Raw genomic sequence first — 16,739 nt, forward strand, 5'->3', positions numbered from 1 at the left:
GGATGCTACAATGGTTGTAAGTGTGAAAAATGGTCATAAGTTATATTTTTCAATGATGTAACTTTGAATAGTCACTAAATGAAGGATTGTAAATTGAGAATATGAGAGATGCCCAGAATGTCAAGCCTGAATTTGATTGGGGTGTGGGATTGTTTATATAATAATAATAATAATAATAATAATAATAATAATAATAACAACAACAACAACAACAACAACAACAACAACAACAACAACAACAACAACAGAGTTGGAAGGGACCTTGGAGGTCTTCTAGTCCAACCCCCTGCCCAGGCAGGAAACCTTACACCATTTCAGACAAATGTTATCTAACATTTTCTTAAAAATTTCCAGTGTTGGAGCATTTACAATTTCTGCAGGCAAGTCTTTCCACTGATTAATTGTTCTCACTCTCAGGAAATTTCTCCTTAGTTCTAAGTTGCTTCTCTTCTTGATTAGTTTCCATCCATTGCTTCTTGTTCTACCCTCAGGTGCTTTGGAGAATAGCTTGACTTCCTCTTCTTTGTGGCAACCCCTGAGATATTGGAACACTGCTATCATGTCTCCCCTAGTCCTTCTTTTCATTAAACTAGACATATTGAGTTCCTGCAACCGTTCTTCATATGTTTTAGCCTCCAGTCCCCTAATCCTCTTTGTTGCTCTTCCCTGCACTCTTTCTAGAGTCTCCACATCTTTTTTACATCGTGGTGACCAAAACTGGATGCTGTATTCCAAGTGTGGCCTTACCAAGACATTATAAAGTGGTATTAACACTTCACATGATCTTGATATCCTTGGTTACCCTGACATGAATTCAGTTTGACACAGTTTGGAGCTGAAGGGGGAAGAGCTGAGGAGGATGGAGTCTTCAACCAAAACAACATAGCTAGTCAATGAGTCAACTACATTCCAATGGCTGGCTGGCCAGTGAAGGAGGAGAGAAGTCTCCAAGCAACCAGCTCTCATCTTGGTTGGGCAAGGTGACAGATTGTTTTGGAAAATTGAGAAACTCTTACTTATACTGGGGTGGAAAGCGCGGGAACTTTCAGTACTGTCTTTCCACCAGCTCATGCCAAGAAGATGTATCTAAATAAATTTGTTCTTTAAGGAAACGAAATGCCTCAGAGTTCGATTTGTGATGGGTGCATTGCTTGGAACCTGGCATGAGTTCGACTGAAAGAAGAGTTAATGCTATGAAATCATCCACATAATGTGATCCTGGTACCAACCTGCTTTCTTAAACAACAGGCTCTCAGCCTAGTCAAAAGCAGAGATAACTGCTTAATACCTCCTCTGGTGAAGGTCTTTTCAGATGACCTTTTAGTAAACAGCAGCCTTTTCTGCTGCATATTTAACACCCAGCTCTGAAGAATGAACAACCCGAGAGGGATAAAAGCATTTAAGCTCGACCTATAGGTGCCAGGGTTGAAAAGATGCCTTTAAAACGTATATTTTGGGGTTCATTGTTCAAAAGGAAACACCCATAAACCCATTTGAAATCCATTTCCCCCTCCTCCCATCTGTTTTGCAGATATTCTACAATTTTCCTCCTGGGAGCAACAGCCTCTTCTTCTTGTGGCACAGGATGAATTGTGCATGAGGCTCTCCTGTCACATCTATATCAAGCAGAAAGCGGAAGAGAAACGATCTTTATTTCTAAAAAAATAAAATCGAGTTTACCACGCGAGGAGGAAGAAACGGAAAAACCCATTAATTCTTGGTCCTTTCACAGAATAGAATTTAACTCTACCAATACCCTTCAATAGATATCTCTGGCATAAAAGTAGCTTTTAAGAAGACGGAGTTTAAAATGGTTTTGTTAAAAGTAATCATGGTTAATTGTTTCCTCCTGGATTTAGGGTTGGCAGAAATAAAATTCAAGGCCCTATTCAGCCATAGAACTTTTGGGGTGACCTAGACCCAGTCCCTCTATTCCAGGCCATGCTGCTTCACAAGGTAAAGTAAGGAGGAGAAATGTTGAATTCCTGGAAGAGTGGAAGGATGGAAGCGTAACCGATAAATAGCAAAATGAAGTCTAATTGTACTTTAAAGCATCAAGAGTGCTCTTTAAGATCCACATCAGTCTTGCTACCTCTCCACAAAACGTCCTTCAAATGACGTTAATAAAAATGAAAAGCATTTATCACCGTCTCGGGAGAAAGGAAGAGATGCCTGCATGACTGCCTGTAAGCCAATGCAAATTATTTTGTAGGGGAAGGAGTAGCAGACCCTAGGGTAGGAGTTAAAAGAGTGATCAGCCAAGAATCCTTATATAGCCACAATCAAATTAAGTCCACCACTCAGAGGTGGGTTTTAGCAGGTTCTGACCAGTTCCAGAGAACCGGTAGTGGAAATTTTGAGTAGTTCAGAGAACTGGTAGTAAAAATTCTGACAGGCCACACCCCCATCTAACCTCTGCCTCCCAAGTCCCAGCTGATCAGGAAGAAATGGGGATTTTGCAGTAATCTTCCCCTGGATTGGGGAGGGAATGGAGACTTTACAGTATCCCCTTCATCAAGCCACGCTCACCAAGCCATGCCACGCCACACCCACCAAGCCACGCCCACAGAACCGGTAGTAAACATTTTTGAAACCCACCACTACCACCACTCCATACTTTTGACCCCATACTTTTGACCAAGCAGGTATTAATTGTGACTAATAAATTAGTTTAATGATTAATGACAGGCATGAAAGATCAGGTCTATTCCTGAAGGTCCAATTACCGGTAAACTGATTTATTACTAATCATGCCTATGCATAGGAATCTTCTCAACTAATAGTTAGCATCTGCTGGAGTTAAACAAGGGTCAATGGAATTCAAAGGGAATTGGACTTAGTTCACCTGTGGCTATGTAGGGATCCTAGGTTGACTCCTCTTTTGACTCTGCCCCCAGGTTTTTGCCTCTCTTTTTTCATTTTCAACTGTTGGTATTTAGTACCTTTATGGGAGGTTGGTAAACCACCTAGTTAGAATATTGACAAGATAGTTTTCAGTTTTGGAAGACAATTTTCTTTTTTGCTTCTTAACTGCTACATATTTTAGCTGAGGGAGTTGGGAGGGGGTTGTTGTTGGAGTGGTAGAAAGTTAGTCAAAACAACATTCCGTATTCAAGGACTTTTGCCTGCATCTGATGGAGACCGCCTGAAGATTGTATCCAGTTGAGTGTGAAGTGTTGATTGGACAATGTGATGAACTTGTGGCTGTGGGGCAGGGCTGTGAACTGTGGAAAACCTGGAAGCTTTCAGATTCGGGTTTTCCCAGCTGTGCCAACATGACATCTCTAATAAATTGGAACTTTGAGGAACCTCAAGCCTCAGAGTTTTATTTCATTGAGGGTGTTCCTTGGAACCCTGACATTAGTCTTTAGGTGATGTTAGAAGAAAAACCTCCATGCGACCTTGTCATCCATGCCACTCACCATAAACCTGGCCATCTCTGACCCATCAGTGAACTCCAGACAATAAAACAAAAGATTGCTTAAGACTTTTCACTGTTTCTGACACCTAGGCTGAAACCAAGCATGCCTTTAGCTAGAAAAATTGGAAAACGCCAGCAACTTAATTAAAATCCCCTCAAGGTATGAAAATCTTTTACACACACAATAGGCTTTCCCCAACTTCACCTAAGGTCAACATCTGGGCTCACAGAAAGAAAAAGATTGCAAAACCCTGCAAGGTGAGAGTTTCCTCTCTACTGGACGGAGCATATTTCGGGATGGGTGGGAACGGACTACATTCACACATTTCTACAACAAAAGATGAAACTTTCCACAAATACAATACAATTTACAATACATAAATACAATCCAATACAATCGAAAAGAGTGCAGAGATATTTTACGAGAAGAGTCCTCAATTCCTCTACCCGCAATAAAATACCTTATGCCACCAGACTCCAAATTTTGGGCTTAGACAACTTAGAACTACGCCGACTTCAGTCTGACCTAAGCATAGTACATAAAATTATCTACCACAATGTCCTACCTGTCAATGTCTACTTCAGCTTCAACCACAACAATACATGAGCAAATAATAGATACAAACTCAAGGTAAACCACTCCAAACTCGATTGCAGAAAATATGACTTCAGCAACAGAGTGGTCAATGCCTGGAATGCACTACCTGACTCTGTAGTTTCTTCCCCAAACCCCCAAAACTTTAAGCTTAAACTATCTACTGTTGACCTCACCCCATTCCTAAGAGGTCTGTAAGGGACGTGCATAAGTGCACCAGCATGCCTATCGTCCCTGTCCTAATATTCCTTTTTACTTAATCTTTTCATGTATGCAAATTATGTTTATACTTTTACCTGTTCTCTTATATATGATTGACAAATAAATAAATATGGACCAAACTTTTCTTTCTATTTGTGGCCACCTTCAATGGCTGAGCTGTCTGTTTTGCTGTCGAATAAACGTCACCTCTGCTTCAAGCAATTGTCCTGTTTTGTTTGAAAACCTGGCTCAGAATGAGTCACAATTTCTTCTAATAGTTACTTACTTATTTAGTTCTGCCTTTAAGTCAGTCTTCCTTATTGGTGAGTGTCTGGACAATCCCAAGCAATTTTCATGGCAACTGTTTTGGAAGTGATTGCCAAGTGGTTGTCTTCTTCTCAGGATTGAGAGAGTGGGGTTGGCTCAAGTCACTAAGCTGCCTTTGTGTCGAAGGTAGGAATATAGCTCGCAGCCTCCTGCATGCTAAAGACTAGTGCCTTTAACCACTACACCAAAACAGGCCCTCTACTATTAATTACTAGGAAAGTGCTGGCTAACCTTTTCCGGACCGAGTGCCTAAAGTGAGCGTGCACCAGTGGTGAGTTTCAATTTTTTTTACTACCAGTTCTGTGGGCGTGGTTTGGTGGGCATGGCAGGGGAAGGATACTGTAAAATCTCCATTCCCACCCCACTCCAGGGGAAGGTTACTGCAAAATCCCCATTTCCTCCCAATCAGTTGGGACTTGGGAGACAGAGAATAGATGGGAGTGGGACCAGTCAAAATTTTTACTACCAGTTCTCCGAACTCCTCAAAATCTCCGCTACCGGTTCTCCAGAACTGGTCAGAACCTGCTGAAACCCAACTCTGGGGTGCACTTGCATGTGAATGCGTCCATGCATGCCTGAACCCCCAAAATGTAATGTATGCACTCCCCCTGCATGCTCCCCACCCCTGCACATGTGTCCACCCCTGCATGCGCCCTGTGCCCCTGCCTGCAAGCACGGTCCCCACACATGCCCCACCCCCCTGTGCATGTGTGGCAGAGACCCGAAGACTAGCTGGCAGGTGGGAGGCACACGCGCATTCACAGTGGAGCTGAACTGGGGCAACAGCTCGTGTGCCCACAGAGAGGGCACTGCGTACCACCTCTGGTGCATGTGCCATAGGTTCACCATCACGGTACTAGGAGTTACAGGTTGTTTCATTTGAACTAGAACTAGAAATCTAAGCAGTTTAAATACTTCAATACTATGCATTGTAAAACAAAAAGTATAAACACCAAATCAATATGTCAATCAATAGCCAATAGCAGCAGCAGCTTCCTCCCATCGACTAGGAAGGATATTCTCACAGTAGTAAAGTCCACCCTTGTTACCCAAAGAAAGAAAGGAGAAGAAAGCATTTGTAAAGCGTCTGTAAATTGTAAAGCTCCAAGCTGATCTTGGAGACAGGGAGAAATGAGCAAACCATTAAAGGGAGGACTTGCAAGACACATCCTCCTGGATCTGCTCATTGCTTGAACGTTGCCAATTGTTGAAGGTCCTTGTTCTTACTCAGAATACTAGCTGTGTTTAGGATACTGAGAGAGATTGAGAGAAATTGGATGATCATCATGGAACCCTTTATTTGTTTAAAAGTAAAGGTTCCCCTCGCACATATGTTCTAGTCATTCCCGACTCTAGGGGGTGGTGCTCATCTCCGTTTCAAAGCCGAAGAGCCAGCGCTGTCCGAAGACGTCTCCGTGGTCATGTGGCCGGCATGACTAAACACCAAAGGCGCACGGAATGCTGTTATCTTCCCACCAAAGGTGGTCCCTATTTTTCTACTTGCATTTTTTTATGTGCTTTCAAACTGCTAGGTTGGCAGAAGCTGGGACAAGTAACAGGAGCTCACCCTGTTACAGGGCACTAGGGGTTCGAACCGCTGAACTGCCAACCTTTTGATCGACAAGCTCTGTGTCTTAGCCACTGAGCCATGGCGTCCCTTTATATGCTGCCCATATCCCTGTCCAAGGTATCGAGTATGATCCTGAAACTGAATCTTATCCAAAATGTGAACAAGGACAATAGGATTTTAAGGAATCAACTATTCGAAACACATAACGTTGATCCTAGTAGGCTGTTAGTCTTAGGAACTCATGAATCAAAGCAGTGTAATGCTGATGTTAGCTTGCCCACCGTGAACTGAAATAGACACAAGAGTCACTCAGGGGCCAAGCCAGGATGTTTCTTAAAGCATCTCCATCTCTCAGCAAATTATTGAGATGTAATTTCCTCCTAGAATTTCTCTAAAAAATATTCTCTACACCTGTGATGGCAAACCTATGGCATGCATGCCCAAAGTGGCATGTGAAACCATGTTGCCCGGCATACACAGCCTTGCCTGTTTGCATTCTGGGTTTCTGGTGCGCATGTGTGCGCGATGATCTGTTGTCTTTCTCACATGTGGTAGTGCCAAAAATCAGCCTGCGCATGTGAATGAGCCAGCTGATCATCGGGTGCGCATGTGCGCTAGAACCTGAAAGTTCGGCATTTCTGGAGTGTGAACCCTCGTGTGCGCAGCACTGCCGAAAACCAGCCTACGTACATGCGCCAGCCAGCTGATTGTCAAGCATGCATGTACGCTAGAACCTGGAAGTTCGGCTTTTCTGGCGAGCGCGCTTCTGTGCGTGTGATGTTTCCGTGCAACCTTTTCGGCACTCAGTGCCAAAATGGTTCGCCATCACTGCTCTACACCATATCTAATAACACACATTTCCTGACAATTAATTAGAACAATTAATCAGTGGGATGACTTGCCTCCAAAAGTTGTGGATGCTGCAACACTGGAGGCTTTTTAAAAAGAGATTGCACAACCACTCGTCTGAAATGTTACAGAGTTTCCTGCTTGAGCAAGGGGTTGGGCTAGAAGACCTCCGAGGTCCCTTCCAACTCTGTTATTCTGGTATTCTGGCATCTTCCTCTTATATGCTTCTCTCTTATCTATTTTCTTTCCAAAACAGTGAAATATAAATGTTGGGGGGGTCATAGGCACCTTTGGAATTTTGAGTCAAGTGTGGGTGTTCTTGCAAAGTGGTTGCCATGGTGATTGTGCCCAGGAATAGAATGATATACAAGAGGTAACCTGATGTATAACTATTTGATGCTCTGTAAAAGCATAAAGTATCCAATTTCTCCTTGATCCCGTACTAAGCAGGATGGCACTCTGCTGGGTGCAGATGGTTGGACCCAACCCTTCGACTTACAAACCTTGCTTGAGGAACAAGTAAGGAGTTTTGAATCACTCCTTCTCGTGTGCCAGCTGCAACTTTTCCTAGAACATGAACACAGACTAGGATACAGAATTACAGAGTAGGAAGGGACTTTGGAGGTCTTCTAGTCCAACCCCTGTTTAAACAGGAGACGCTGTACCATTCAGAACAAATAACTGCTCAATCTCTTCTTAATAACCTCCAGTGATGGATCACCCACATCTTCTGGAGGTAAGTTGTTCCACTGATTAATTGTTCTTATTGTCAGGAGATGTCTCCTTAATTTTAGGTTGGATCTCTATTTGATATGCTTCCACCCATTACTTTTAGTTTTGCCCTCAGATGCTTTGGAGAATTAGCTGAATCCCTCTTCTCTGGGACAGTCCCTCAAATATTGAAAGACTGCTAGCATGTCACACCTAGTTGTTCTCTTCATTAGTCTAGACGCACTCAATTCCTGTAGCCATTCATTGTAGGCCTCAGCCTCTAGCCTCCTAATCATCTTTGTTGCTCTTCTCTGCACTCTTTCTAGACCAGGAGTCTCCAATCTTGGCAACTTTAAGCTTCGCGGACTTGAACTCCCAGAATTCCTCAGTCAGGTAGGTAGGTAGGTAGGTAGGTAGGTAGGTAGGTAGGTAGGTAGGTAGGTAGATAGATAGATAGATAGATAGATAGATAGATAGATAGACAGACAGACAGACAGACAGACAGACAGACAGACAGACAGACAGACAGACAGACAGACAGACAGACAGACAGACAGACAGACAGACAGATAGATAGATCTCACTGTCAGGAAATTTCTCCTTAGTTCCCGGTTGGCTCTTTCCTTGATAAGTTTCCATCCATTGCTTCTTATTCTACCCTCAGGTGCTTTGGAGAATAGCTTGACTCCCTCTTCTTTGTGGCAGCCCCTGAGATAGCGGAACCCTGCTATCATGTTACCCCTAATCCTTCTTTTCATTAAACTAGACATACCCAATTCTTGCAACCATTCTTCATATGTTTTAGCCTCCAGTCCGGTGAAGAGAAATGACATGACATTTCTAAAATAAATGGGGTTTAACATTGTCAGTCTATCTATTCTTGGAAACTGCATTTCTTTCCCCGTCCCATATGCTTCATTATAAAATTGCTATTTAAAAAAAAGGGGGGGGGAGTCTAACTTTGTCCTGATCAATATGCAACATTTTTTTAGGTCAGGTACAGTGACTTGCTTTCATTTCAATTGCCGCTTCCTTCCTGTCTCCTATTCCAGTCAGCTGCACACTCTTCCTCTAACAGATTCTCTATCTGAAAACACTGGGATTCTCCGCTCTTGCATTAAATCCGATTTTACACATTTTATGACTTGTCATACTGAAATAATCTAAAATAGCCAGGAAAACTAGGATGGGCTTTAGATGAAAGCTTAGGTGGCGGCGGGGGGGGAGGAGAGACGAAGGCTTTCTATTCAGAATCCTTGAACTGCTTTGTCAATGTCATTTTTGTGCCATTCTTAAGCCCTCTTGTTTGATTCATCGTTAGGCCAACTTTTTAAAGAAGGGGCATTTGCGATTCTCAAAATATAGAAAAAGCTACGTCTAGCTTCAAAAGTGTAATATTTTTTTTTTTAAGAGTCAACTTATTGACTCTGTCAATATTATTATTGGGTAAGTCTAGTTTAATGAATGGAAGGACCAGGGGTGACATGATAGCAGTCTTCCAATATCCCACAAAGAAGAATGGATCAAGCTGTTTTCCAAAGCATCTGAGGACAGGACAAGAAGTGATGGGTGGAAACTAATCAAGGAGAGAAGCAACCTGGAACTAAGGAGAAATTCCCTGACTGTTAAAACAATTAATCAGTGGAACAACTTGCCTCTAGAAGTTGTGGGTACTCAAATGCTTGCAGGAATTGGGTATGTCTGGTTTAATGAAAGGAAAGATAGCAATGTTCCAATATCTCAGGGGCTGCCAAAAGAAAAGAGAGTGAAGCTATTCCCCAAAGCACCTGAAGGCAGGACAAGAATCAATGGACGGAAGCTAATCAAGGAGAGAAGCAACCTAGAACTAAGGAGAAATTTCCTGTCAGAGAACAATTAATCAGTGGAACGGCTTGCCTCCAGAAGTTTTGGGTGCTCCAACACTGGAGGTTTTTAAGAAGAGATTGGACAACCATTTGTCTGAAGTGGTGTAGGGTTTCCTGCCTAAGCAGGGAGTTAGACTAGAAGACCTCTGAGGTCCCTTCCAACTATTCTATTCTATTCTATTCTGTTCTATTCTATTCTATTCTATTCCATTCTATTTTCTATTGTCGTGCAATTGCTCTGTATACCAAATGCTTGATTGATTTTATTGTCAGATCCTTTTTTTTTCAGATCCTTTGAAATGCACAAATGGCGATTTGCTCTTAGACCCATCAGTCAGTGGGGGGAATTATGCAGGTATACTTTGCCTAAAACCTCTTCAAGGCCTAATGAATTACAGAATACAGATAGTCCTTCGATTTACAACCATTCGTTTGGTGACTGTTCAAAATTACAAGAGCACTAAAAAAAAAAGTGAAGAGCACTTAAAAAAACTGCAATGATCACACTTGTGTGACCATTGCAGCATCCCCATGGTCACATGGCCCAATTTTGGACGCTTGGCAACTGGCATGTGATTATGACGATTCCGGTGTCCCAGGGTCATGTGATCCTCTTGTGCGATCTTCTGACAAGCAAAATCAATGGGGAAGCCAGATTCACTTAACGATCATGTCAAGAAAGGTCACAAAGTGGGGCAAAACTCTCTTACTAACTGTCTCACTTAGCAAGAGAAATGTTGGGCTCAGTTGCGGTCATAAGTCAAGGACTACTTGAAATTCAGATTTGTAGACCTTAAGCCAAGGACGACACAGAGAGAAGGGGATAGGCTCTTCATGGAGGTTTTCCATGTTTATTCCTACAGGGACATGGAGGTGGAACTTTCGACGGGACATTTTTATGAACTGACTGGGTGCAGCTTTGAATTTGCAGGATGCAAAGTTACTGAGGAAGATGGGCAGTCTAGAAACATGAAAAAGACATAAAATCTTGCTCCCACAAAACTTCCTTTCAGGTGTGCCGCTGTAGTTAATATCTCCTGCTGAAAATGACAGAATAATAAAATAGCAGAGTTTGAAGGGACCTTGGAGGTCTTCTAATCCAACCCCCAGCTCAGACAGGGAACCAGTTTCCTTGGCAAGATTTCAGAAGCGATTTGTCATTGCTTGCTTCCTAAGGCTGAGAGACAGTATCCGCCCAGTACTCTTCAGGTCAAAGGATGACAGCACCTGAGGGCAGGACAAGAAGCAATGGGTGGAAACTAATCAAGGAGAGAAGCCACTTAGAACTAAGGAGAAATTTCCTGACAGTGAGAACAATCAATCAGTGGAACGACTTGCCTGCAGAAGTTGTGAATGCTCCAACAATGGAAGTTTTTAAGAAGATGTTGGATAACCATTTGTCTGAAGTGGTGTAGGGCTTCCTGCCTAAACATGGGTTGGACTAGAAGACCTCCAAGTTCCCTTCCAACTCTGTTATTCTGTTCTGTTCTGTTTTGTTCTATTCTGTTCTGTTCTGTCTATTCTATTCTATTCTATTCTATTCTATTCTATTCTATTCTATTCTATTCTATTCTATTCTATTCAACACACTCTACAGCAGCAACCTTTTGTCAAGATATTGTCCGATCACATTTGAAAGGTGTCCTACAATATTGTTTCCTTTTTGTCCCCTTTGATTTAATAAAAAAGAATTATGAAGCAGATAAGGCAATTTCTTTTGTACCAAAAGCAGCGAAGCTGAAGGCCAGACAAGCAGAAATGAGCTAAGGGTGAAGAATTAAAACAGCACATCTTACATGGTCACCTACCAGCCTGCAGTGAATTCCACATGCGCATCAAAGAAGCCCGTGATATGCCCTGAGGCCACTTTCCAGCCTTCAATGCGAGCTCGGATCAAACCTTCTCTTTTCTGGTTACGGACTACCTTCACCAGGCCTGGATATCTCTTGTTGACATATTCTTCCAGTGGTGCCTTCAATTCTTCTAGAAGGAGAAGTGAAAACAATGACCAAATACAAGAAACCTGGGTGCCGAGTTCACAGAATATAGCCAAAGAATGTCTGCACTACCTGACTCTGTGGTTTCTTCCCCAAACCCCCATAACTTTAACCTTAGACTGTCTACTGTTGACCTCATCCCATTCCTAAGACATCTGTAAGGGGTGTGCATAAGAGCACCAGCATGCCTACCATCCCTTTCCTACTGTCCCCATTTATTTGTATCCTTATCCTGTATTCATAATCATGTTTATACATATATATGCTATCTTACACGTGTTTGACAAATAAAATAAATAAATAATCATCTTTTTTTGAGGTTCTCCAAATCCACTTCGACAGCAATAGCACTTAAACTTATATACCACCCCAGAGTGCTTTACAGCACTCACAAAGTGGTTTATAAATGTCAGCATATTGCCCGCAACAATCTGGATTCTCCTTTTACTGAGCTGGGAATGATGGAAGTCTGAATCAACTTTGAGCAAGTCAGGATCAAACTCCTGGCAGTGGGCAGAATTAACCTGCAATACTGCATTCTAACTACTGCACCACCTCGGCTCTCGACTAATAGAAATCTGTAGGATGGCTTCCCATCATTTTGAGAAAGGAAACAAAGGAATATGTTGGCATATAGCACTTAGATCCGGAGCTCGGACTGTTGAGAGCATGCCAATGTTTGTAAAGGTGCATTTATGAAAATGGTGCACATGCATGTACGCCCTTGCACTTATTCCCTCTCCCCATTCCCTATCCTGCTGCTGTTACCTCCCCCAGTCCACTGAGTTGGAAAGATTGGAGACCTCTTTATAGAAGACTCTTCGAAGTGAGGTATAGATCTTAGGAAAGATAAAGTTTGGTTGACTGCACATTTCCCATGATATGTTAGATGAGAGAGAATTAGCTTAACTTTGTGTTCCATTACCAAACTAGGTAACATTATCAGTACATTGATGATGTTACCTAGTTCAGTAATGAAATATCTGCAAGAAAACCACCAAGCTCAGAGAGCACTAAGGATACCACAACAAATGTAGGTGTTTCCATACATATTTTTGCAAGCCAGATGTTCACCCATTTGTAAAACTATTTTTATTTTATTCAAAAAAAGTTCAAATATAAAACACCAAAATATATTTAAAAATACAAAAAAGCAAGACATTAAAAAGAAAAAGGTGCACTAAAAAAAAGACTAACGCATATACACATATCGTCTTCCCTAGTTGAATGCTTACAATGGGGGTGCCAAACTTGTGGCCTGTGGGCTGGATGTGTCATGCGCTGGCCATGCCTGCCCCCAGTTTAGCGAAGAGGGGAAAAGTTGCTATATGTCATGTGACAACATGATATCACAAGTTTGACACCCATGTATTACAACAATATTAGCTTCCCACCCCTTGTGAAACAGGCCCAAAGAATTTTAAATTACTGAACTGCTAATTCTATTTACAAATTGTTAACCCTGACATCTATATGCTATATTAATAGCAAAATAGTTAACAGGAAGAACAGCAGTAATTAAAAAAAGACAAGATTAAAATTCCAAACCCCTCTGTTAAGAAATGGCTATTGTAATCAACTCACTGAAAGTTTTTCCACGGCTTCTTAACTATCCCAAAACATCCCCCAAATTAATCCTATTAATTTGTCCTGGATCAAATAGCCATATTTGATTCTTAATATCATCTCTTATCAGTCGTTGTTTAATTAAATGCAATAGGTCCAATCTCCAAAGTCAGCCTACCTTTCCCAATTTTTTTTAATTGAATATCGAATGAAATTCTTCTCTTTTCTATCTACTCAGCTCCCCCTCACCATTTTTATAAACAATCTCAGGATACTGCAAGTAGTGGCCAGCAGCTACTGTCTAATGATTTAGTAAGGTAAAGGTAAAGGTTCCCCTCGCACATATGTGCTAGTTGTTCCCGACTCTAGGGAGCGGTGCTCATCTCCATTTCAAAGCCTAAGAGCCAGCGCTGTCCAAAGACATCTCCGTGGTCATGTGGTTTAGACATGATTTAGACATCACATCAAATCCAATTTAATGGCACCAAGTTCTATTTATGATTTCTAGTTCTGGTTAGTTGCCCAGTGACATGCTTTGCTGATCTTGGACATACCATAGTTTGGAGCACTAATTCGATGAGATCACAATAGCTGAACTAAAATTTCTGAAATAAATTGAAATGTCATCTTCTTACAGGATTTGGACATCAATTTAGAAGCATGTGAAGGCAACGAGGTAGAATACAGATAGCAATTTACAACACTTGGCTGGAAAAATAACACAGCGGTTGGCCAAAAAGCTAAATTAACAGAAGACCTCATTTGACACTAAGTCAAAAGGACTTAACCTACACGTATGTTGGATAAGTTAAAATTAATATATGGACAGATTGTAATTGAAGATGGTGTTATGCTTTTATGCATGTTTGTTTAAAAAATAAAAAATCCTTTTTTAAAAAAAATATTTATGAAATATATGGAGATTTCACCACACTGCACACTAATGTGGAATGTACAAATATGACGTTTATTGAATCTAGTAAAAGTGTCGTTGTGTTCCAAGATCAAGGATTTGATGAGCTGATCAAAACCAATAAAAAATAGTGATTTCCGGTTGACGTCGCGGCAAGAATGGCTGGAAAATAGCGGAGCTGTTGGGAGACCCTAAGACCGTGATGGCGAATCTATGGCATTGTTGTGGTCTGCAGCAGCCTGCAGAGCTGACAGTGGAGTCAGATGGCAATGAGGCTGAGGAAAAACATGGGCCAGTCCTGGAGGCTGGGGAAGGCCCAGATGAGGACTCTGCATCGGAGGCAGAAATGGGGCCAGGGCCATCGGGAAGTGATGTGTGGACTCCGGAGCCTCCAGAGGCTCACAGTAGTGAGGCAGAGGAACAGGAGGAGCCTGTTCCTAATGCACGCATGAGAAGAGCTGCCAGAAGGCAAGAGCAGCTAAAGCAAAGAGGACGACTCAGGAGTAGGGCCAAGAGATGATTGGCCCCTCCCATAAGGCTTAAAAGACCAGCAATGGCATTTGGGCTCTTTGTCGAAAAACAACGTCGCTACACTGGCTCCTTGTCTTGCTGCATTTATTTCTTGTCGGCATCTTATGCTTTCGAACTTTTGCAAAGAAAAGCCTTTGGCAGTTTGCCTACTTAGACCAAGGTTGGTGATAAGACTGAAGAATTGTGTTATGAAGAATTTGCTTTGATTTAGTTTGGACTACACTGAGAATGAATTAATTCTCAGTTCTTCTAATAAAGTCTGTTTGTTTTTTGACCTGAGTGCATCTACTTCTACCTACTTGGGCCCGGGTCACAACAGGCATGCGTGATGGAAGTGGCATGCAGAGCCATCTCTCCCGGCACATGAGCCATCGCCCATTGCTTTTCCAGGTTCCGGCATGCCCACCAGCTGGTCTTCACATGCGCGGGAGCACTGGAAACCGGAAGAACAGTCATCCAGTGTACATGCGCACGCCAGGCAGCTGCTCCTCTGGTTTTTGGTGCGCACATGTACACTGGCCACCTAGTCTTCCAGTTTCTGGCACATGCATGCACGTGCAAAGACTAGCTGGCTGGTGCACATGCATGTGCCAGAAACCAGAAGATCATCTTCCCGACACGCATAACAACCTTTTGAGAAAGCACTGTCAGGGTTCCAAGGAACACCCCCAATGAAATAAAGCTCTGAGGCTTGAGGTTCCTCAAAGTTCCAATTTATTAGAGATGTCATGTTGGCACAGCTGGGAAAACCCGAAACTGAAAGCTTCCAGGTTTTCCACACCCAGTTGACAGTTCACAGCCCTGCCCCACACCCACAAGTTCATCACATTATCCAATCAACTCTTCACACTCAATTGGATACCATCGTCAGGCAGTCTCCATCAGACGCAGGCAAAAGTCCTTGAATACGGAATGTTGTTATGACTAACTTTCTACCACTCCAACAACAACCCCTCCCAACTTCCCCAGCTAAAATATGTGGCAGTTAAGAAGCAAAAAGAAAATTGCCTTCCAAAACTGACAGCACCTTTGGGACAATCATAACCTGAATGACTGAGAATCCACATAGACATGAAGCTGCTAGGAAAAGGAAGAGGGATGAACAAGTGGAGAAGGAGAAGGGGAAAGGGAAATGGGAAGAGAAGGGGAAGGAGGAAGGGCAGGAGGAAGGGAGAGAGCAAAGGAAATAAATCTCTTGGTTTGGCATTAAATATGTGGGCCACATGATTTCCTAGCCATTTCTGATCCTTGCCCAAAGGAGAGAAGAAGATCCTTAAATGTTCAGATGTAAATTATGGGAGAAATCACCACAGAATTAGTGACATTTAGATTCACATCATGGCAGACAGCCAGCTGCTATAAAGACTGTTCTGAAACGTGAAATAAAAAATAAAAATGAGATTTTGGAGAAAGGCCATCAGAAGGGACTTTTTTTTTTTTTTTTGATGACTCGGATTTCACTGCCACGCCTGGTCAAGTTAATTTCAGTCCAGATTTATGTTCTCCTCTTCACCTTTCTTGGAATGCTGGTCTCAAGGTCAAAGGTTCCTCCAAGTTAAAAAGATTGGATAGGATGGGATAGAAAACATCTCTGCCTGAGAAAGAGGAAAACTCTTTCAGTTTAACACCTGTGTTTCCACACTGCACTATGTATCATGGTTTGCTTAACCGCGGTTGATTAGTAGACATTAGAAAGACACCCTCAATCAATTTTATGTACACTGAGAGCATATGCACCAAGACAAATTCCTTGTGTGTCCAATCACACTTGGCCAATAAAAAAAATTCTATTCTATTCTAATCTGACATGAATTAAGCACTGTAATGGCAGAAATATTCTTTCTGAAATATCTCAAGTTTTCCCTGAAATATCTCAGGGTTTTCACTAATACTTCACTACACTATTATAGTGATAAAAAAGAAATATTAGAAACGTTAAATTTACTCAGGCACAGAATTTAAGGGAAAATTTTTTATAAAATGTTTTATAGATGGCATTTAGATCCTAAGAAACTATCGTGTATGTATCCAGATATGCAAGCAAAATGTTGGAGATGTAATTGTGATGACGCTACCTATTTTCATATTTGGTGGACTTGTAAGGATATTAAGGCTTTTTGGATAAGAATTTGGTGGATTCTACAAAATGTTCTGAAAAAGAAGATAAAGTTCCTGCCGCAATTTTTTCTGCTG

General features: G+C 42.0%; 1 protein-coding gene across 1 annotated transcript in view; it reads right to left on the reverse strand.

The window, feature by feature from the left end:
* GALNT17 (polypeptide N-acetylgalactosaminyltransferase 17) overlaps window positions 1-16,739 on the reverse strand; it is a 411,497-nt gene that overhangs the window by 180,616 nt on the left and 214,142 nt on the right. The window contains exon 4 of the mRNA XM_058164286.1: window positions 11,348-11,522. Coding sequence (XP_058020269.1) covers window positions 11,348-11,522 — 175 coding nt within the window. The remainder of the gene's footprint in view (window positions 1-11,347; window positions 11,523-16,739) is intronic.

Source organism: Ahaetulla prasina, chromosome 1 (genome assembly GCF_028640845.1).
Source record: "Ahaetulla prasina isolate Xishuangbanna chromosome 1, ASM2864084v1, whole genome shotgun sequence".
In the NCBI taxonomy this organism is placed as follows: Eukaryota; Metazoa; Chordata; class Lepidosauria; order Squamata; family Colubridae; genus Ahaetulla; species Ahaetulla prasina.